This window comes from Macaca nemestrina, chromosome 20 (genome assembly GCF_043159975.1).
Source record: "Macaca nemestrina isolate mMacNem1 chromosome 20, mMacNem.hap1, whole genome shotgun sequence".
In the NCBI taxonomy this organism is placed as follows: Eukaryota; Metazoa; Chordata; class Mammalia; order Primates; family Cercopithecidae; genus Macaca; species Macaca nemestrina.
Genome location: NC_092144.1, coordinates 53,727,134 through 53,750,636, shown reverse-complemented (window position 1 = coordinate 53,750,636; position 23,503 = coordinate 53,727,134). Strand labels below are relative to the sequence as shown.

The 23,503-nt window shown below is 48.3% G+C and overlaps 1 protein-coding gene across 2 annotated transcripts; it reads left to right on the top strand.

Moving 5' to 3' along the window:
• Positions 1–1,347: 1,347 nt before the first annotated feature.
• On the top strand, positions 1,348–23,011 carry LOC105463857 (ETHE1 persulfide dioxygenase). Of its 2 annotated transcripts, none has more exons than XM_011711266.3 (7): positions 1,348–1,503; positions 1,933–2,077; positions 2,244–2,392; positions 18,628–18,757; positions 21,023–21,112; positions 21,975–22,091; positions 22,812–23,011. In XM_011711266.3, exons 1-7 carry the CDS (start codon positions 1,423–1,425, stop codon positions 22,865–22,867), a joined length of 768 nt encoding a protein of 255 aa, XP_011709568.1. In that variant the 5' UTR covers positions 1,348–1,422; the 3' UTR covers positions 22,868–23,011. The 2 variants fall into 2 exon arrangements, with proteins under 2 accessions (XP_011709568.1, XP_011709569.1); XM_011711267.2 differs by lacking the exon at positions 1,348–1,503 and adding an exon at positions 1,510–1,662.
• Positions 23,012–23,503: the final 492 nt, after the last annotated feature.

Here is a 23,503-nt window from a genome sequence, read left to right as displayed (position 1 = left end):
TGTATTTTTAGTAGAGACGGGGTTTCATCATGTTGGTCAGGCTAGTCTCGAACTCGTGACCTCGTGATCCACCCGCCTCAGCCTCCCAAAGTGCTGGGATTACAGGTGTGAGCCACCGTGCCCAGCCAGCCACATAAAATTTTAATGAAGCAATTTGATAGGCTCAAGGAAAAGCAGGCCTTCTCTGTGTAAAGGTATTAACACAGAGGCTGCTCTGAAAATAGCTCCAGGGACCATGCCCTGGAAACTCCAAAATTAAGATAAATGTTGTTGCGGGAAACCCCTCTTCAGAATCTCTGTACGGGACAGGATAACGCAGTGGTTCATACCTGTAATCCCAGCATTTTGGGAGGCCCAGGTGGGAGGACCTGGGAGGCCAGGAGCTGGAAACCAGCCTGGGCAACATAGCAAGACCCTTGTTTCTACAAAAATATTTAAAAATTAAAAATAAAAAAAGCTCTGCCCCTAGGCTGGAAATTAAGGCTGCTCTGATATCTCAAAGCGACATAGATCCTCCAGATGAGAGTGGGAATTCCTAGTCTCACTACTGCTGTGATTCCAAAGTGCAGTGCCGTCATCTCTGCTCACTGCAACCTCTGCCTCCCGGAACCGAACATATTTTTCTAACCATGACTATCCTACCACCCGCTAGAAAACAGCCCCACGGGACGCGGTGGTTCAGGTCGGTAATCCCAGCGCTTTGGGAGGACAAGATGGGAGGAACGCTTGAGCTCAGGAGTTCGAGATCAGCCTGGGCAACATAGTGAGACCTCCATCTCTGCAAAAAACAAATAATTATATATATATTCACAAACACATATATATACATATGTGTATATGTATATCTATATGTGTGTGTGTGTCTGTGTGTGTGTGTGTATATATATATATATATGCCGGGTGTGGTGGCAACGTGCCATAGTCGCAGCTACTCAGGAGGCTGAGGTTGGAGGATCGCTTGAACCTGGGAGTTTAAGGCTGTAATAAGCCGAGATCGAGTCACTGCACTCAAGTCTGCGTGACAGAGCGAGACTCTGTTTCAAAATAAAAAAAAAAAAGAAAAAGGAAAAGAAAAAAAACGGCCCCGAGGCTATGAGTGTACTAGGGCCTCTCCTTGGGTTTCTACTTCTGTTCCTACATGAGTATGTCTGTGTGTCTCTGAGCGTCTGTCCCTCGCACTTTCAGCGTCTCCTGTTCTCTGTTTTCTTTAGGTGTCAGAGCTTTCCGGCGTTGCACTTTGGCTTCCTCGGTCTCGCCCTCGCTCCAGCCCCGCGCGGCCCCCCCCCGGCCTCTGCCCCCAGGCGTCTGTGGCCCCTTTAAGGCGTGCTCCGCCCCCGCCCCGCCCTTCCCGGGTCAGTGAGGGAGCGCCCGGCTCCCGCAGGCGCTCGGCCTCCGCTCATTGCTGATCCCGCGGTGGGCGCGATGGCGGGTTCTGTATTGAGGGTCGCCCGGCGGCAGCTGAGCCAGCATGGCGGGTCTGGAGCCCCCATCCTCCTGCGGCAGGTGCGGGTGGCTGGACCTAGGAGGGGACTACTGGGCGCTAGGCGGCAGCAAGGACGGAACTCCGGGGTCTCTTAATAGGGAGAGATCCGGGGGACCCACGCCTGCATCTTGCGGAAAGCGGGGTGGAGGTTTAGGGCTGGACTCTTGGGTCCTTTAAAGGTGAGTGGTCTGGGGGCCTCTGGGCTTGGGTCTGAACCCCTGGGTCCTCTATGAACGAACGTGCCGGGGACCCTGATTTTGGGATGTTAGAAAGTTGGAACTGTTTTGTTCTGATAGAGGAAGGTAGTGGGGCCCCGGACTCCCGACTCCAGGGGAAAGAGGGGGCTGGGGTTTCTGCTTCTGGATCTTAGGAAAAGGATAGAGTCAGTCAGCACTACTTGGTGGGTGGAAGTCCGGTTCTGCGCTCTCACCTGGGTTCCCCATTCCCAGATGTTCGAGCCCGTGAGCTGCACCTACACGTACCTACTGGGTGACAGAGAATCCCGGGAGGCCGTTCTGATCGACCCGGTCCTGGAAACAGCACCTCGGGATGCCCAACTGATCAAGGAGCTGGGGCTGCGGCTGCTGTATGCTGGTCAGTTCGGGGAGCAAACTCTTGGGTTCCAGCGGGGCTGGGCTGCAGCGTCAGTGGAATGGGAAGCCAGGGGCCTGAACTCCTGAGTCTGAGGGAGAAGGATCTGGGCTGGGACTCCCAGGTTCTCTCTGTACCCTCCTGGACCTGTCCCTCCTCTCTCTCCCAGTGAATACCCACTGCCACGCGGACCACATTACAGGCTCGGGGCTGCTCCGTTCCCTTCTCCCTGGCTGCCAGTCTGTCATCTCCCGCCTTAGTGGGGCCCAGGCTGACTTGCACATTGAGGATGGAGACTCCATCCGCTTCGGGCGCTTCGTGAGTTGGGTGCTGGGTCCCCAAGAGGGTGGTGGCCTGAACTCCTTAAACTGAAGGGAAGAGGGTACTGGGGGTCTGGGATCCTGAGTCCTTGGGGAGGAGGGACCTCAGGACCTGGGTTTCTGACCCCTGAGCTCATGTTTCTGGGAGGGGGCACCATAAACCCAGGTGGGGGCACTGGGGCAAGAGGCTCTGGGCAGGTGGAGCACTGGCGGAACTCCTAAGTCAACAGCATTTAAGGAGTTTCCTTCCTAAAGCTTAGGGACAGCTCTTTGGCCTGGCACGCATCTTCATAAAAGTTGATTAGGGTCTGGAATTCTGAGGGCAGGGCTGAGAAGGAAAGAGACCCAGTCCTGTCTTGCGGAAACCGTTTGAGGAAGGAGCATCTGGTTGCTTAGAACCTAGAGCCTAGGTCTAGGATTAGGACTGTGAGGACCCTGAAGTGCAACATTTAAGGAGGCACTAACTCTCAGGGTCCTGTAAGTGCAGGGTCCGCACCTGCGAGTGAGCGCCCCCTTAAATCTTGCACCAACAGCCTCACCCTAGTCTCAGCCCTGCAGTTAGTTGCCTCACACTGGAAAGGTCTGAAGGTTCCTGCCTTCCTCACTCTCTTTGCCCCAGGCACCAGCGGGTTTCCGGCCAGAATTGCAACCGGGGCGTCGGCGGGAGGGTCAGGGAAGTTTCCCTCAGCGGGAGGGAAACAGCTGGCAGGGCATTTTTCTGATCAATTGCTAAAGATGTGTAATAAAGTTTTACTGACTTTGGGGACAGAATGTCAGCTGACAGAAGACAGCCTCCAGGTTAGAGAGTTTTGCTAAATAAGGACAGTTCATTTGAGTCAGAGTGTTTAGAGGAAATGAGGGCTGTGCGTGGGAAGAGAGTTTAGCTACAATGGTTACAGAAGCTTTATTTCAGGCCTTTTTCTGGAAGTAGGCAAAAATGCATTGTACATGTATGTGCATTGTACATAATAGTCAGGTGCTAACAAACATTTCTTGGAATGAATGTTGAAAGGTTTAGCTATGGTAGATTTAGCTTCAGGTTTTTTTTTCTTTCTTTCTTTCTTTTTTTTTTTTAATTTGAGACTGGGTCTCTGTCACCCAGGCTGGAGTGCAGTCAGCCTCGACCTCCCAGGCTCAGGTGATCCTCCCACCTTAGCCTCACTGGCAGCTGGGACCACAAGCATGCACCACCACACCTGACTAATTTATGTATGTTCTTGTAGAGACAGGGTTTTGCTGTGTTGCCCAGGCTGGTCTTGAACTACTGGGCTCAAGTGATCCTCCTACTTTGGCCTCCTGAAGTGCTGGGATTACAGGCATGAGCTACTGCACCCACCCTTTTTTTGTTGTTGTTCGTTCGTTTGTTTTTGAGAAAGGGTCTTGCTCTGTCACCCAGGCTGGAGTGCAATGGTGGGATCATAGCTTACTGCAGCCTTGACCGTCTGAGCTCCAGTGATCCTCCTGCCTCAGTCTCCCAAGTAGCTGGGACTACAGGCACCTGCCACCATACCTGGCTAATTTTTAAATTTTTTGTTGAGCTGGGATCTCACTATGTTGCCCAGGCTTAATAGCTTTATTGATATAACCCACATAACATACGATTTATCTATTTCAAGTATACAATTCAGCGACTTTTAGTATATTCAGACTTGTTCATCCGTTACTACCATTAATTGGAAAATGTTTCCATTACTCCAAAAAGACCCCACACCCCTTAGCCATCACCCCTAACCTTCCCTTTCCCCTCCTCAGCCTTAGGCAAATTTTTTTTTTTTAATTTGAGACAGGGTCTCACTTTGTTGCCCAAGCTAGAGTGCAGTGGTGCGATCTTGGTTTACTGCAACCTTCACCTCCCGGGTTCAAGTGATTCTTGTTTCAGCCTCCCAAGTAGCTGGGATTACAGGCATGAGCCACTAAGCCCAGCTAATTTTTTTTGTTTTATTTATTTATTTGAGATGGAGTTTTGCTCTTGTTGCCCAGGCTGGAGTGCAATGGTGCTATCTCAGTTTACCGCAACCTCAGCCTCCTGGGTTCAAGTGATTCTCCCGCCTCAGCCTCCCGAGTAGCTGGGATTACAGGCATGCACCACCATGCCTGGCTAATTTTGTATTTTTAGTAGAGACGGGCTTTCTCCATGTTGGTCAGGCTGGTCTCCAACTCCCTACCTCAGGTGATCCACCTGCCTTGGCCTCCCAAAGTGTTGGGATTACAGGCATGAGCCACTGCGCCCGGCCACATTTTTATTTATTTTTTTGAGACAGAGTCTTGCTCTGTCACCCAGGCTGGAGTGCAGTGGTAAGCTCTCAGTTCACTGCAGCCTCTGCCTCCTGAGCGCAAGCGATTCATGAACCACCATGCCTGGCTTGTCTGAGATTTTGGAGATGGGGATCCATTTTTCTCTCCTTTATTTTTCCTTCTACTTTTAAAAAATGAATTGTTAGCCTGGGTGTGGTGGCTCACGCCTGTAATTTCAGCACTTTGGGAGGCCAAGGCGGATGGATTGCTTGAGCCCAGGAGTTTAAGACCAGCCTAGGCAACATGGTGAGACCCTGTCTCTACAAAACAATACAAAAGTTAGCAGGGCATGGTGGCACATACCTGGAGTCTGAGCCACTCAGGAGGCTGAGGTGGGAAGATTGCTTGAACCCAGAAGGTGGAGGTTGCAGTGAGATGTGATCACGCTACTGCACTCCAGCCTGGGTGACAGAGCAAGACCCTATCTCAAAAAAAAAAAAAAAAAAAAAAAAAAAATTAAGGCCAGGCACCATGTCTCATGCCTGTAATCCCAGCACTTCGAGAGGCTGAGGCAGGTGGATCACTTGAGGTCAGGAGTTCGAGACCAGCCTCGCCAACATGGCAAAACCCTGTCTCTACTAAAAATAGAAAAATTAGGCAGTATAGTGGTGGGGCACCTGTAATCCCAGCTACTCAGGAGGCTGAGGCAGGAGAATCACTTGAATCCGGGAGGCAGAGTTTGCAGTGAGCCAAGATCGCACCACTGCACTCCAGTCTGGGTGACAAGGTGAGACTCCATCTCAAAAAACAAACAAACAAACAAAAACACTAGTTGTTAACATCCATTGAATGAAGTGAGTCCACATATTATACATGTGCATGAGTATTTACCCAGATCCCGATACAGAACTTGCCTATCACCCCAGAAGGCTTCCTTGCCTCACTTTCTGGCCAATGACCACCCTGCCAAGGCACCATTGTTCTGATGCATTTAACCACAGGCCAATTTTGCTTGTTCTGACCTTATAAACAGGACTTACACAGTTTATTCTTTTGTGTCTGGCTTTTTTTCACACGTGATGTTGTTTATACTTGGAGTTCTTTCCTACTTATTGCTATGTAGTAGCGGTTGGCTACCTTTTTCTGTGAAGGCCCAGATAGTAAATATTTTCAGTTTTTACAGGTAGCAGGGTCTCTGTGACAGCTACTCAGCTCTTATTGTGGTGTGAAAGCAGCCATAGACACTGCATAAATGAATAGGCATGGCTGTGTTCCAATAAGACTTTATTTGTGGCCTTTAAATTTGGATTTCAGGCCAGGCTCACGCCTGTAATCCCAGCACTTTGACAGGCCGAGGCGGGTGGATCACCTGAGATCAGCCTGACCAACATGGTGAAACCTGGTCTGTACTAAAAATGCAAAATAAGCCGGGCATGGTGGGGTGTCCCTGTAGTCCCAGCTACTCGGGAGGCTGAAGCAGGGGAATCGTTTGAACCTCGGCTGGGCCGTGGAGGTTGCAGTGAGCCCAGATGGTGCCATTGCACTCTAGCATGAGTGACAAGAGCGAAACTCCATCTCAAAATAAAAAAATAAAAATAAAAAATAAAATTTGGATTTCATATAGTTTTTTTTTTTTTTTAAATTTTTTTTGAGACAAGCTCTTGCTCTGTTGCCCAAGCTGGTATGCACTGGCATGAGCATAGCTCATTGCAGCCTCCAACTCCTGGGCTCAGGTGATCCTCCCACTGTAGCCTCCTGAATAGTTGGGACTATGGGCATGTGCCACCATGCCCAGCTAATTTTTTTTTTTTTTTGAGACGAAATCTCACTCTGTTGCCCAGGCTGGAGTGCAGTCCTGCGATCTCGGCTGACTGCAAGCTCCACCTCCCAGGTTCACACCATTCTCCTGCCTCAGCCTCCCAAGTAGCTGGGACTACAGGCGCCCGCCACCACACCCGGCTAATTTTTTGTATTTTTGGTAGAGACGGGGTTTCACCGTGTTAGCCAGGATGGTCTCAATCTCCTGATCTCGTGATCTGCCTGCCTCGGCCTCCCAAAGTGCTGGGATTACAGGCATGAGCCCCTGCGCTGGGCGGCCCAGCTACTTTAAAAAAAATTTTTTTTTTTCCTTTTTTTTTTTTTGAGATGGAGTCTTGCTCTGTCACCCAGGCTGGAGTGCAGTGGCACTATCTCCACTCACTGCAAGCTCTGCCTCCTGGGTTCACGCCATTCTCCTGCCTCAGCCTCCCGTGTAGCTGGGACTACAGGCGCCCGCCACCGCGCCCGGCTCATGTTTTGTATTTTTAGTAGAGACGGGGTTTCACTGTGTTAGTCAGGATGGTCTCTGAGTCTTGCTGTGTTGCTCAGGTTGGTCTCGAACTCCTGGCCTCAAGCAACCTTCCTGCCTTGGCCTCCCAAAGTGTTGGGATTACAGGTGTGAGCCCCACTGTGCCCAGCCTCATCTAGTTGTTACATGTTACTTTGATAGTTTTCAATGTGAAAAAAAAGTTAAAATGATTCTTAGCTTACTTACAAAAACCTACAAAGGACTTACAAAAACAGATGGCAGGCCAAATTTCATCCACTGGCCATAATTTTTGCCCTACAAAATGAGCGAGTTGTGGTGGCTCCTAGGCTCAAGCAGTCCTCCTGCCTCAGCCTCCCAAAGTACAAAGTGAATTACAGGCATGAGCCACCACATCCCGTTTTCCCTCTGATTATTCAGTTTTTGGCTACCATGAATAATGCTGCTATGAAGATTCTTCCGCAAATATCTTGGGGAACATTGTCCCCAAGTGACTTGCTGGGTCACTGAGTCGACAAATGTTTAACTTTCATAGAAAATCCCAGTTTCTTGAACTAGTTGTTCATCTTACACAAAAGGTGGGACAAATTTAAGTGGTTTTATTGTAGAATGAGTTTTCTTTCTTTTTTTTTTTTTTGAGACAGAGTATCACTCTGTCACCCAGGCTGGAGTGCAGGGGCACAATCTTGGCTCACTGCAACCTCTGCCTCCCTCTGGGAGCCTCAGTTCCCTGCGCTAAAACACAGGGTTTATCACAGCACCCTCCTCTTGAGACTGTTTCAAGGATTAGCTGACTGCCCTCAGGGTCTCCAACCCAGAGATTTCCCTTCTAGGTGTGAAGCCCAGAGACACACTTGCTCCTGTGCACAAAAGATAGCAGGGGTGTAGGGCAGGGGACAAAGCACACAGCAAGGGACTGTTTAATACATGATGACGCTACATGGCAGTGGATCACCGAAACAGGAACAATTCTTTTTTTTTTTTTCTTTTCTGAGACAGAGCCTCACTCTTTCGCCCAGGCTGGAGTGCAGTGGCGCAATCTCGGCTCACTGCAACCTCCACCTTCCAGGTTCAGGTGATCCTTCCGCCTCAGCCTCTCCAGTAGCTGGTATTATAGGCGTGTGCCACCATGTCTGGCTAAATTTTGTGTTTTTATTAGAGACGGGGTTTCACCATACTGCCAGAGCTGCTGGCCTCAAGTGATCTGCCTGCCTCAGCCTCCCAAAGTGCTGAAATTACAGGTGTGAGCCACCGCGCCTGGCCTGAGTTTTTTTTTTTAATAAACAATGAGAAGTGAACATCTTAGCTGCCACAGGGCGGCCAAATCAGAAAGTTAGGCTTGCCTGTTAAATACGCTGGCTTAGAGAAGTACTGCTGAAAACACTGATCCCCCAGGTCCCTTAGAATCAGAGTCTGATTTAATTGTTCTGGGTGGGCACAAGGAATTGGCATGTTTTAAAAGCTCCACCATTGATTCTTATGTGACTCAAGTGTGGGTTTCAATACTTCCTCCTTTTAAAATTGTGAAACAAGTAATTTTTCTTCCAACATTTTATTATGAAAAATTTAAAGCATAGAGAAAAGCTGAATTTTTTTTTTTTTTTTTTTTTTTTTGAGACAGGGTCTCACTTTGTTATCCAGGCTGGAGCGCAGTGTTGCAATCACAGCTCACTGCAGCCTCAGCCTCCTGGCTCAAGCAGTCCTCCTGCCTCAGCCTTCCAAATAGCTGGAACAACAGGTGTGCACCACCACTCCTGGCTAGTTTTTGTGTTTTTTGTAAAGACGAGTTTTGCCACATTGCCCAGGCTGGCCTCGACCTCCTGGGCTCAGGCAATCCTCCCTCCTTGGCCTCCCAAAGTGCTGGGATTAGAGTGAGCCACTGCACCAGGCTTAAATTTTTTTTTTACAGTATACCTCTCCATCCATCACTCCATCTTTTTTTCTTTTGAGATGGAGTCTCATTCTGTTTCCTAGGTTGGCGTACAGTGGCACAATCTTGGTTTACTGCAACCTCCGCCTCCTGGGTTCAAGTGATTCTCTTGTCTCAGCCTCCCAAGTAGCAGTAGCTGGGTTTACAGGTGAGCGCCACCATGCCCGCTTAATTGATTTTTAAAATATTTTTAGTGGAGATGGGGTTTCACCATGTTGGCCAGGCTGGTCTCGAACTCCTGACCTCAAGTGATCCACCTGCATTGACCTCCCAAAGTGCTAGGATTACAGGTTTGAGCTTCTGTGCCCGACCTATTTTTTTTTTGGATGGGGTCTGGCTATGTTGTCCAGTCTGGTATTTTGAACCCTGGCTAAGATGATCCTCCTGCCTCAGCCTCCCAAGTAGCTGGGCCTACAGACATGCACCATCATGCCTTGCTGTAATTGTTCTGTTTTATTTTTAGTTATTATTGATTTATTAGTGTGCCTAATTTATAAATTAAACTCTATCATAGGTGCGTATGTATAGGAAAAAGCATAGTGAGTAGGGTTCTGTACTATCTGCGGTTTTAGGCATCCACTCCCGGTCTTGAAATCTATCCCAGGCAGATAAGAGGGGTTTACTATAGTTTTGAATAATGGAGGGAAAGAACTTGGGAACCAAATGGAAAAGAAGCTGAGTGCTTACTTGCCACCAGGGGGCAGTGTAGGCCGTGGGAACTCCAAGGCCAGCAGGCTGAATGCTTTACAGGATCCCTTCTGGGTTGTGTTTCTTTGATGAGTGTAGTTTCAGGTTTAGCTGCTGCAGGGAACAGATGAAAGAAAAGCTCGGGGGTGTGTCACGGACATGATGCATCACGGAAGGGAAGAATGAATTCGTTGAAAGAATTTGGGGTTAGGCAGGCTGGGCTGTTGGGGAAATCACTCGACAAGTTTCAGGGACAATTAAGGGTGCTTTAGGTCAAGATGTTATGTGTTCCCCACCCACAATTTCTTATTTTGAATTTTTTAAAATCTACATTGAAATAATAGTACAAAATATAACAACACACAAGCACATGCCGGGCGCGGTGGCTCACGCCTGTAATCCTAGCACTTTGGGAAGCCGAGGTGTGCGGAGGTCAGGAGTTTGAGATTAGCCTGGCCAACGTGGTGAAACCCCGTCTCTACTAAAAATACAAAAATTAACCGGGCATGGTGGCACGCTCCTGTAATCCCAGCTACTCAAGAGGCTGAGGCATGAGAATCACTTGAACACCCAGGAGGTGGAGGTTGCAGTGAGCCGAGATCGCGCCACTGCACTCCAGCCTGGGCAACAGAGCGAGACTCTGTCTCAAAAGAAAAAAAAATACACAAGCACAGATTTCATCAGCCATCAGAGGAATTATGTCAGTACAGGTCACGAAACTTTTACAACCACTCCCCTACCCCTGCCCCGTGAATGTTTTTGGGGAATGAGAGTGAAAATGGGCGAAAAGTCCATAAATAGTTTTGATCTGCAGACTGTCAGGGTTCCCTAGGCTATACTTTGAGACTTACTCTTTTACAAAACGTTTGTCACATCTAACAAAATATGCAGTAACTTTATATCATCATTAAATATTCAACCTGTGTTCAGATGTCTCCAATTACCCTAGGAATAATTTTTACAGCTTTTTTTGTTCTTTCTTTCTTTTTTTGGTAGAGATAGGATCTCACCATGTTGCCCAGGCTGGTCTCAATCTCTTGGGCTCAAACGATCCTCCCCTTTTGGTGATTCAAAGTGCCGTGATTATAGGTGTGAGCCGCGGTGCCCAGCCTACAGCTGTTTTTAGGAACCAGGATGCAATTGAGCTTAGTGTTTGGCCATTTATGTCTATTTAGCCTCATGTGTGTGTTTTCTTTTTCCTTCTTTGCTTTTTGTTTTGTTTTCTTTTTATTTTTTATTTATTTATATTTATTTATTACTTTTTATTTATTAAAAATATTTTTGGGGCCGGGCGCGGTGGCTCAAGCCTGTAATCCCAGCACTTTGGGAGGCCGAGACGGGCGGATCATGAGGTCAGGAGATCGAGACCATCCTGGCTAACACGGTGAAACGCCGTCTCTACTAAAAAATACAAAAAACTAGCCGGGCGAAGTGGCGGGTGCCTGTAGTCCCAGCTACTCGGGAGGCTGAGGCAGGAGAATGGCGTGAACCCGAGAGGAGGAGCTTGCAGTGAGCTGAGATCTGGCCACTGCACTCCAGCCTGGGTGACAGAGCAAGACTCCGTCTCAAAAAAAAAAAAAATTTTGGATCTAGAACAGTTTCATATCCTTTTGCTCCAGGATATTACTTTTTTTTTTTTTTTTTTTTTGAGGTGGAGTCTTGCTCTGTCACTCAGGCTGGAGTGCAGTGGCATGATCTCTGCTCACTGTAACCTTTGCCTCCCAAGTTCAAGCGATTCTACCACCTCAGCCTCCCCAGTAGCTGGGACTGTAGGCGTGTGCCAGTACACCTGGCTAATTTTTTTTTTTTTTTTTTTTGAGACAGAGTCTTACTCTGTCACCCAGGCTGGAGTGCAGTGGCGCGATCTTGGCTCACTGCAGCTTCCGCTTCATGGGTTCAAGCAATTCTCCTGCCTCAGCCTCCCGAGTAGCTGGGATTACAGACATGCACCACCACTCCTGGTTAATTTTTGTACTTTTAGTATCGATGGGGTTTCACCGTGTTCACCAGGCTGGTCTCAAATTCCTGACCTCAAGTGATCCGCCTGCTTCGGCTTCCCAAAGTGCTGGGATTACAGGCATCAGTCACTGTGCTCGGCCTCCAGGGTGTTAACTTTTGAAGCTTCCTGACATGCTGTCTTCTAAAATATTCCACATTCTGGATGTGTTCAACTGTTTTCTCATGGTGTGTCATTTAACTTATCCTACTAAAACTTTTCTTTCCTATGAACTGAAGTAGGTTGTAGATATTTTTGTTTTAGTTAATAATAATAGGCTGGACACAGTGGTTCACACCTATAATCCCAGGACTTTGGGAGGTTGCGGTGGGAGGATAGTTTGAGCCCAGGAATTTGAGACCAGCCTGGGCAACATTGCAAGACCCTGTCTCTGCAAAAAATTAAAAACAAATTAGCCAGGCATGGTGGTGTGCCTATAGTCCCAGCTACTGGAAAGGCTGGTGTGGGAGGATTGCTTGAGCCTGGGAGTTCCAGGCTTCAGTGAGCCATGATTGTGCCACTGTACTCCAGCCTGGGTACAGTGTGAGGCCTTGTCTCAAAAAAAAAGCATTTTTTATATATATATAAATATAAAAATAAAATATACGTATAATATATATACAAAATATATAACTATATATAAAAATATATATATATATATATTTTTTTTTTTTTCCCCTGAGATGGAGTCTCACTGTGTTGCCCAGGCTGGAGTAAAGTGGCATGATCTTGGCTCACTGCAACTTCTGCCTCCCGGGTTCACACGATTCTCCTGCCTCAGCCTCCTGAGTAGCTGGGATTACAGGTGCACACCACCACACCTGGCTAATTTTTTGTATTTTTAGTAGAGATGGGGTTTCACTATGTTGGCCAGACTGGTCTCGAACTCCTGACCTTGTGATCCGCCTGCCTCAGCCTCCCAAAGTGCTGGGATTACAGGCGTGAGCCACCGCGCCTGGCCACATTTAATACATTTAACCTACTAAACATCATAGGTTAGTCTAGTCTACCTTAAAGTGCTCAGAATATTTACATTAGCCTACAGTTGGGCAAACTCATCTAACACAAAGCCTATTTTATACAAGAGTGTTGAATATCTCATGTAATGCATTGAATACTGTATTGAAAGTGAAAAACCGAATGACTGTATGGGTGCATGGAATATGATTTCTATTGAAAGCATATCACTTTTGGCTGGGTGCAGTGGCTCACGCCTGTAATCCCAGCACACTGGGAGGCTGAGATGGGAGGACTGCTTGAGGCCAGGAGTTCAAGACCAGGCTGGTCAACATAGTGAGAGCCCGTCTCTACTGAAAAAAAGAAATAAAATGTATCACTTTCACACTATTGTAAAGTCAAAAAATTGTAAGTCATCGAGTGCATCACACCTGTAATCCCAACACTTTGGGAGGCCAGTGTGGGCAAAAATTAGCTAGGCCCAGTGGTGTGTGCCTGTAATCCCAGCTACGCAGAAGGCTGAGGCACAAGAATCACTTCAACCCAGGAGTCCGAGGTTGCAGTGAGCCGAGATCATGCGATGCGCTACACAGCCTGGGCGACAGAGAGAGACTCTGTCTGGAAAAAAAAAACCAAAAAACCAGGCCTGGTGGCTGACTCACACCTGTAATCCCAGCACTTTGGGAGACCAAGGCGGGCAGATCATTTGAGGTCAGGAATTTGAGACCAGCCTGGCCAACGTGGTGAAACTCCATCTCTACTAAAAAGACAAAAATTAGCCAGGCATGGTGGTGGGCGCCTGTAATCCCAGCTACTCGGGAGGCTGAGGCAGGAGAATTGCTTGAACCCGGGAGGCGGAGGTTGCAGTGAGCCGAGATCACACCACTGCACTCCAGCCTGGGTGACAGAGTGAGACTCTGTTTACAAAAAAAAAATTTAAAAAAATCTTAAGTCAGACCATCTTAAGTCAAAGACCACATGTATACCAAGGTTTGAGCCACAGGGTATGTGTAGATTTAGCTTTAGTAGAAACTGCCCAGTAGTTTTCTGTGTACTCTTCCACCATGGTGTATGACAGTTTCAGTTGCTTCAAATCAATCTTTCATTCCAGCCATTCTAATGTTGTGTAGTGGCGTCCTATTGTGGTTTTACTTTTATTTCTTTGATGACAGATGAAGTTGGGCACCTTTTAATGTGTTTGTTCCATCTGGGCACCCTCTTTTGCAGTGTTTTTTTCAAGTCTTTGCTAATTTTTCTATTAGGGAGTCCTTCTTATTGATTTGTAGATGATCTTTATATATTCTGGATCCAAGAACTTTGTTGGATCCAGTACAGCTCCTTTACCTGTGGTTTCACTTTCTGTGGTTTCAGTTATCTGTGGTCAACCATAGCCTGAAGATATTCAATGGAAAATTCCAGAGATAAACAATTAGTAAGTTTTAAATTGTACATCATTCTGAGTAGCATGATAAAATCTCACACCATCCCACTCAGGACATGAATTATCCCTATGTCCAGTGTATCCATGCTGTATAGGAGTATGTTACCTGCCCACTAATCACTTAGTAGCCTTCTTGGTTATCAGATAAAGAAAACCATAGTATTGGCCAGTCACGCTGGCTCATGCCTGTAATCTAAGCATTTGGGGAGCCTGAGGTGGGTGAATCACCTCAGGTCAGGAGCTCAAGACGAGCCTGACCAACATGGTGAAACCCCATCTCTACTAAAAAAATACAAAAATTATCTGGGCATGGTGGTGGGTGCCTGTAATCCCAGCTACTTGAGGGGCTGAGGTAGGAGAATCGCTTGAACCTGGGAGAGGGAGGTTGCAGTGAGCCGAGATCATGCCATTGCACTCCAGCCTGGGCGACAGAGCCAGACTGTGTCTCAAACAAAACAAAACATAGTATTTATAGGGTTTGCACTATCTCAGGTTTCAGTTTTCCACTGGGGTCTTGAAGGTATCCCCTGCAGATAAGGAAGGACTAGTGTTTATGTTTGTAAATATCATTTCTCACTCTAAGGGCCACTTTTTTCACTATCTTTTTTTCTTTTTTTTGAGACAGACTCTTGCTCAGTCACCCAGGCTGGAGTGCAGTGGCGCGATCTCCGCTCACTGCAAGCTCCACCTCCTGAGTTCATGCCATTCTCCTGCCTCAGCCTCCCGAATAGCTGGGACTACAGGTGCCCACCACTATGCCCGGCTAATTTGTTTTGTATTTTTAGTAGAGACGGGGTTTCACCGTGTTGGCCAGGATGGTCTCGATCTCTTGACCTCGTGATCTGTCTGTCTCGGCCTCCCAAAGTGCTGGGATTACAGGCGTGAGCCACTGCGCCCGGCCCTTTTTTTTTTTTAAGGTGGAGTTTCACTCTTGTCATCCAGGCTGGAGTACAATGGTGCAATCTTGGCTCCTCCGCCTCCCGGATTCAAGCAATTCTCCTGCCTCAGCCTCACAAGTAGCTGGGATTACAAGCATGCGCCACCACGCCTGGCTAATTTTTGTATTTTTAGTAGAGATGGGGTTTCACCACATTGCCCGGGGTGGTCTTGAACTCCTGACCTCAGGTAATCTGCCCGCCTTGGCCTCCCAAAGTGCTGGGATTACAGGTGTGAGCCATTGTGCCCAGCCACTACTGCCTATTTTGTATTTTTAAAAGTGTAAAATATTACTGAATTTTATTTCAACAGTATTGCTTTTAATGACTGTTGAGTATTTCATTTTTATATTAGTGTGCTTAACTTTTTAAAATTGATTTGTAAGATCTGTTTGTATATTAAGTCTATTGACCACTGTGTGGTATGTATATGTTACAAATATATTTTCCCTGCATATTGGTTCTCTTTAGATTTTGTTTATGGTGTTGCTGCCATTCAGAAACTTCTGACTGATCTTTTCCTTAATGATTTATCACTTTAGATGTCGCATTTGAATATCCCTTCTGTATTAGTCTGTTCTCACGCTGCTAATAAAGACATACCTGAAGGCTGGGCGCAGTGGCTCACGCCTGTAATCCCAGCACTTTGGGAGGCCAAGGCGGGCGGATCACGCAGTCAGGAGTTTGAGACTAGCCTGACCAACGTGGTGAAACTCCATCTCTACTAAAAACACAAAAATTAGCCAGGTGTGGTGGTGCACATCTGAAATCCCAGTGACTCAGGAGGCTGAGGCAGGAGAATCGCTTGAACCTGGGAGGTGGAGGTTTCAGTGAGCCAAGATTGTGCCACTGCACTGCAGCCTGGGTGACAGAGCAAGACTCTGTCTCAAAAAAAGCAAAAACAAAAACAAAAACATACCTAAGACTGGGTCATTTATAAAGAAAAAGGGGTTTAATGGGCTCACAGTTCCACATGGCTTGGGAGGCCTCCCAATCATGGTGGAAGGCAAAGAAGGAGCAAAGGTACTGCTTACATGGCGGCAGGCAAGAGATCGTGTGCAGGGGAACTGCCCTTTGTAAGATCATCAGATCATGTGAGACTTATTCACTATCACGAGAAAAACCCACCCCCATGATTTAATTACCTCCCACCAGGTCCCTCCCACAACCCGTGGAGATTATGGGAGCTACAATTCAAGATGAGATTTGGGTGGGGACACAGCCAAAACATAGTCCACTTTGGTCCCCACCCAAATCTCATGTCCTCACATTTCAAAACCAATCATACCTTCCCAACAGTCCCCCAAAGTCTCAACTCATTTCAGCATTAACTCAAAAGTCCACAGTCCAAAGTCTTATCTGAGGCTGGGCATGGTGGCTCACCTGTTATCCCAGCACTTTGGGAGGCCAAGGCAGGCAGATCACCTGAGGTCACGAGTTCAAGACCAGCCTGGCCAAAATAGTAAAACCCTGTCTATACTAAAAATACAAAACTTAGCCAGGCATGGGGGCACACGCCTGTAGTCTCAACTACTCAGGAGACTGAGGCACAAGACTTGATTGAATCTGGGAGGCAGAGGTTGCAGTGAGCCAAGATCGCACCACCCCACCCCAGCCTGGGTAACACAACAAGATTCTGTCTCTGAAAAAAAAAAACCCAACAAAATAAAGTCTCATCTGAGACAAGGCAAGTCCCTCCCACCTATGGGCCTGTAAAATCAAAAGCAAGTTTAGTTACTTCCTAGATATAATGGGGTACAGAGATTGGGTAAACACATCCATTCCAAATGGAAGAAATTGGCCAAAATGAAGGGGCTACAGGCTCCATGCAAGTCCTAAATCCAGTGGGGCAGTCAAATCTTAAAGCTCCAAAAAGATCTTCTTTGACTCCGTGTCTTACATCCAGGTCACGCTGATATAAGAGGTGGGTTCCCATGGTCTTGGGCAGCTCTGCCCCTCTGGCTTTGCAGGGTACAGCCCCCCTCCTGGCTGCTTTCACGGGCTGATGTGGAGTATCTGTGACTTTTCCAGGCATATAGTGCAAGCTGTCGGTGGATCGACCATTCTGGGGTCTGGAGGGCGATGGCCCTCTTCTCACAGCTCCGTTAGGGGCAGTGCCCCAGTGGGGACTCTGGTGGCTCCCACTCCACATTTCCCTTTTGCACTGCCCTAGCAGAGGTTCCCTATGAAGGCTACACCTCTGCATGGACGACCAGGCATTTCCATACAGCCTCTCAAATCTAGGTGGAGGTTCCCAAACCTCTGTTCTTGACTTCTGCTCACCAGCAGGCCCAGCACCATGTGTAAGCCACCAAGACTTGGGGCTTGCACCCTCTGAAGCAATGGCCTGAGCTGTACTTGGCCCCTTTTAGCCCCAGCTGGGATGCAGGGCACCAAGTGCTGAGATTGCACAAAACAGCAAGGCCATGGGCCCAGCCCATGTAACCATTTTTTCTCCTAGTTCTCTGGGCCTGTGGTGGGAGAGGCTGCTGTGAAAACCTCTGACGTGCCCTGGAGACATTTTTCCCATTGTCTTGGTGATTAACATTTGGCTCCTAGTGACTTACGCAAATTTCTGCAGCAGGCTTGAATTTTTCCTCAGAAAATGGGTTTTTCTTTTCTATCACATTGTCAGGCTGCAAATTTTCCAAACATTTATGCTCTGTTTCCCTTTTAAACATAGGCTCCAATTCCAAACCATATCTTTGTGAATACATAAAACTGAAATGAATGCTTTTAACAGCACTCAGGTCACCTCTTGAATGCTTTCCTGCTGAGAAATTTCTTCTACTAGGTACCCTAAATCATCTATCTCAAGTTCAGAGTTCCACAGATCTCAAGGGCAGGGGCAGAATGCTGCCAGTCTCTTTGCTAACACATAACAAAAGTGACCTTTATCCCAGTTCCCAAAAAGTTCCTCATCTCCATCTAAGACCATTTCAGCCTGGACTTCATTGTCCATATCACTCTCAGCATGTTGGTCAAAGCCATTCAACAAGTCTCTAGGAAGTTCCAAACTTTCCCACATTCTTTTATCTTCTGAGCCTTCCAAACTGTTCAAACCTTTGCATGTTACCCAGTTCCAAAGTCACATTTTCACGTCTCCTTATAGCAGCACTTCACTCTACTAGTACCAATTTACTGTATTAGTCTGTTCTCATGCTGCTAATAAAGACATCCCTGAGACTGGGTCATTTATAAAGAAAAAGAGGTTTAATGGACTCACAGTTCCACATGGCTGGGGAGGCCTCACAATCAGGGTAGAAGGCGAAGGAGGAGCAGAGAGCAAAGGCATGTCTTACATGGCAGCAGGCAAGAGAGCATGTGCAGGGGAACCGCCCTTTATAAAACCGTCAGATTTCATGAGACTTATTCACCATCACGAGACAGCATGGGAGAAACCTGCCCCCTTTATTAAATTACCTCCCATGACATATGGGGATTATGGGACCTATAATTCAAGATGAGATTTGGGTGGGGACACAGCCAAACCGTATCACCTTCCCAACCAGAGGTTATTGTATTTTTGTTGTTGTGTGTCACAGCTTTGTGGTTTTATTTTTCACACATTGAAATATTTAATCCACTTGGAGTTTACTCTGATAATATAAGATTAGAGCCTGGGAATCTAAATTTTTACCAAAATATGCATCTAGATAAGACCTTGGAGTAGGGTGGGGCTTTGGGGACCCGTTTCATCTTGAAGGATTCTTGGTGACTCTCTCTGTACTCTGCCACCCCTGCCAGGCCTTGGAGACCAGGGCCAGCCCTGGCCACACCCCAGGCTGTGTCACCTTCGTCCTGAATGACCACAGCATGGCCTTCACTGGAGATGCCCTGTTGATCCGTGGGTGTGGGCGGACAGACTTCCAGCAAGGTGACCAGCTCCTTTATCCAGCCCAAGATCTTCATATAGTTACATGTGTGTCAAGTGTTGAAGTATCTGTTACAAGAATGAATGGATGGACATTAGACTTTTAGGAGGCTTCAGTATTAAATTCAAGGAGTTTCCCTGCTAGAGCAGTGGTCCCCAACCTTTTTGGTACCAAGGACTGGTTTTGTGGAAGTTAATTTTTCCATGGACCATGGCGGGGCATAGTTTTGGGGATTCAAATGCGTTACATTTATTGTGCACTTTATTACTATTACATTGCAATAGATAATGAAATAATTATGTAACTAACCATCATGTAGAATCAGTGGGAGCCCTGAACTTGTTTTCCTACACTAGATGGTCCCATGTGGGAGAGATGGAAGATAGTGACAGATCATCAGGCATTAGATTCTCATAAGGAGAACATAACCTAGATCCCTCCCACGTGCAGTTCACAATAGGGTTTGTGCTCCTATGAGAATCTAATGTTGCCGTGGATCTGACAGGAGGCAGAGCTCAGGTGGTAATGGGAGTGATGGGGAGCAGCTGTAAATACAGATGAAGTTTTGCTCAGTCACCTGTCGCTCACCACCTTCTGCACAGCCCATTTCCTAACAGACCACGGACCAGTACCCAGGGTTGAGGACCCCCATGCTAGAGTATGGGAAGAGTTAGATTCAGGGGCTTAGCTATTGGGGGACAGTTAGATTCAGGGGTGTATTAGTTACCTATTTGAGCCTAGCTTGGGCAACATAGTGAGACTCCCTCTCTAAGAAACAAATATAGCTTAAAAAAAAAAAAAAAGAAAAGAAAAAAGAAGGGCTGGGTGTGGTGGCTCACGCCTGTAATCCCAGCACTTTGGGAGGCCAAGGCAGGTGGATCATGAGGTCAGGAGTTCAAGAAACCCCGTCTCTAAAAATACAAAAATTAGCTGGCTGTGGTGGTGGGTGCCTATAATCCCAGCTACTCAGGAGGCTGAGGCAGAGATTTGCTTGAACCCAGGAGGCGGAGGTTGCAGTGAGCCGAGATTGTGCCACTGCACTCCAGCCTGGGTGACAGAGCGAGACTCTGTCGCAAAAAAAAAAAAAAAAAAAAAGCGAGAGAGAAAAAAAGAAGTTGTTAGAGCCAGCGGTTTATTTGCCAGGGAGCAATGATCCATTTAGAGTCTAGCTGCTAGGGGCAGTTAGATTTAGGAGCTTCCCTGTGGAAAGGGAGTGTAGTTTCAGAATCTCAGGGTTGGGCCATCCTTTGAGCATGTGTGACAATGTGGGGTTAACACTAGGCCTGGAATTTAGCTGCCTTGCAGGGAGAAGTGAGGCTGGATGAGAGGGAAAGACAGAAGCCATGATGAGATGGTCATGGGAAGCCACATCCCCAGGCGTCTTCCTCCCTCTTCCCTCTCTCCTTATCTCTGCGTCTCAGTCTCTGTCTTTTTCTCTTCAAGGCTCCCAATCTTCCGTTTATCCATTCGAAGTACAGTCAGGAAGCTGAAGGATTTAGGCTGAAATGCAAGGTGGAAGAGAGGTTTGCCCCCTACTTAGGACTCAGAGCTGCTTGTGGGGACCATGGCATCACACTCTCCTCCTGGGCCTCATGTCTTCAGTTTCTTTCTTTTTTTCATTTTGTTGTTGTTTTTTTTTAGACAGAGCCTCACTCTGTCTCCCAGGCTGGAGTGCAGTGGTGTGATCTTGACTCACTGCAACCTCCACCTCCCAGGTTCAAGCAATTCTCCTGCTTCAGCCTCCTGAATAGCTGGGATTACAGGCATGCGCCACCACACCTGGCTAATTTTTGTATTTTTAGTAGAGACAGGGTTTCACCATGTTGGCCAGGCTGGTCTTGAACTCCTGACCTCAGGTAGTCCACCTGCCTCAGCCTCCCAAAGTGCTAGGATTACAGGCATGAGCCACTGCACCTGGCTTTGTCTTCAGTTTCTTACCTTCTAGTCCACCTTCCTTGTTCAGAACCTTTACTTGACATCCCCTGGGTGACAGCCAAGGTCACAAATGACACTCTTTGGTGCTTCACGGTGTCATTCCAACCCTATTTACAGCCATGCTGAATTTCTCACCATTCCTCAATTCTTTGTACATGCTGTTCCATCTGCCTAGAATGCCTTTCCCTGTTCTCTACTTAGACAAAGGGATATTGGCAGGACATGAAGGAGATGCTTTAGCTATAGTGATTTTATCCTCTCACCCTTTTCTTGAAGGAAGGGGTTAGACAGAATCCTGTTGATCCACTGACCTCTGATCTTTCCTTCCCCAGGCTGTGCCAAGACCTTGTACCACTCGGTCCATGAAAAGATCTTCACACTTCCAGGCGACTGTCTGATCTACCCTGCTCATGATTACCATGGTGAGGGCTTCCTGGAGGAGCTGGGATTACAGACCCATGCCTGTAATCCCAGCTGTTCGGGAGGTTGAGGCAGGAGAATTGCTTGAACCTGGGAGGTGGAGGTTGCAGTGAGCCAAGATCACACCACTGCACTCCAGCCTGGGAGACAGAGTGAGGCTCTGTCTCAAAATAATAATAATAATAATAATAACTTTGAAAGGGGAGTGTAAATCTCTGTAATCCTTGTAGGGCATGAAGACTACCAGTCTCAGAAATTTCTCTGGGCAAAAAAAATTAAGTGTTTGAGGCTGGGCAAGGGGGCTTACACCTGTAATCCTAGCACTTTGGGAGGCTGAGGCAGGAGGCTCGTTTGAGCCCAGGAGTGAGTTCGAGACCAACCTGAGTAACATGGCAAAACTCTGCCTCTACAAAATACAAAAAATTAGCCAGGCAGGGTGGCATGCTGCCAGCTACTTGAGAGGCTGTGGTAGGAGGATTGCTTGAGCCCAGGAGGTTGAGGCTGCAGTGAGCTATGATCATACCACTATATTCCAGCCTAGGTGATATAGCAAGACCCTGTCTCAAAAAAAAAAAAAAAAGATAAAAGTGCTTGAGCCTGCTGTGTGTGGATGTAGAAACTATGTGACTGCCAGATGCCTGGAATTCTGCAGGGCATGGGTTTTCCTGGGCTTTACTTGCGGAGCTTAGAGAACTGGGGAAAACTACATTTGCCATAGTTCCCATGGAGGAGGGAAAGCTATTTTAGGAATATTCTGGGAAGAACCCCTGCCAGAGAGGCACCCAAAGCCTCCTAGGGAATGTAGTTCTGAGAGGCCTGAGGCATTGGACTCCTTGACTTTCCTTCCCCTCCCTTGGCCACTAGGGTTCACAGTGTCCACCGTGGAAGAGGAGAGGACTCTGAACCCTCGGCTCACCCGCAGCTGTGAGGAGTTTGTCAAAATCATGGACAACCTGAACTTGCCTAAACCTCAGCAGATAGGTGAGCAGCTGGGGACCTGGGCTCCTGGGTATGAGAGAGGAGGGACTGGGAGCCTGGACTCCCGGATCTGAGGGAGGAGGGGCTGGGGGCCTGGACTCCAGGGTCTGAGGGAGGAGGGGCTGGGGGCCTGGGCTCCTGGGTCTGAGGGAGGAGGGGCTGGGGGCCTGGGCTCCAGGGTCTGAGGGAGGAGGGGCTGGGGGCCTGGGCTCCTGGGTCTGAGGGAGGAGGGGCTGGGGGCCTGGGCTCCAGGGTCTGAGGGAGGAGGGGCTGGGGGCCTGGGCTCCTGGGTCTGAGGGAGGAGGGGCTGGGGGCCTGGGCTCCTGGGTCTGAGGGAGGAGGGGCTGGGGGCCTGGGCTCCTGGGTCTGAGGGAGGAGGGGCTGGGGGCCTGGGCTCCTGGGTCTGAGGGAGGAGGGGCTGGGGGCCTGGGCTCCTGGGTCTGAGGGAGGAGGGGCTGGGGGCCTGGGCTCCAGGGTCTGAGGGAGGAGGGGCTGGGGGCCTGGGCTCCTGGGTCTGAGGGAGGAGGGGCTGGGGGACTGGGCTCCTGGGTCTGAGGGAGGAGGGGCTGGGGGACTGGACTCCTGGGTCTGAGGGAAGGAGTGGGCTCAGGACCAAAACTCTAGTTCCCCGAAGAGGAAAGGTTCCTAGGATTTCTGGGTCTCCAGTGGGGCCTGGAGCTCTGCCTAGGCCCCTTAGTTTTAACCTTGATTTCTTCTTTTCAGACTTTGCTGTTCCAGCCAACATGCGCTGTGGGGTGCAGACACTGACCCCTGCCTGATCTCACTTCTGTCAGATGCTCCCATCCAGTATTAATGCACTAGGCGGGAAGAGAGGGCGGCATCCACACTGCACCTCTCCTTTCCCACCCCATGCCCGAACCCCAGCCCCTGGAGCTTCCTAAATAAAACTTTTTTTAACATGAGTCGGATGTCTACCTATTTTCTAGGGGAACCAATTGGGTTTCTGGGCCGCAAGGGGTGGAGTTCTGGTTCTGTGGAGAGGCCAGGAGGTCCGGGGAGCCTGCAAGATTGTTTTTTTTTTTGAGATGGAGTCTCCCTCTGTTGCCCAGGCTGGAGTGCAGTAGCATGATCTTGGCTCACTGCAACCTCTGCCTCCCAGGTTCAAGCGATTTTCCTTCCTCAGCCTCCTGAGTAGCTGGGACTACAGGCACGTGCCACCACACTCGGCTAATTTTTTTGTATTTTTAGTAGAGACAAGGTTTCACTGTGTTAGCCAGTATGATCTTGATCTCCTGACCTCGTGATCCACCTGCCTCGGCCTCTCAAAGTGCTGGGATTACAGGCGTGAGCCACCACGCCCGGCCTGGGAGCCCACAAGATTTCTAACTCACAAGATCAAAAACAAACATATCTGGGGCAGATCTTCTCATCACCTTGGATTAGAACACCGGCTT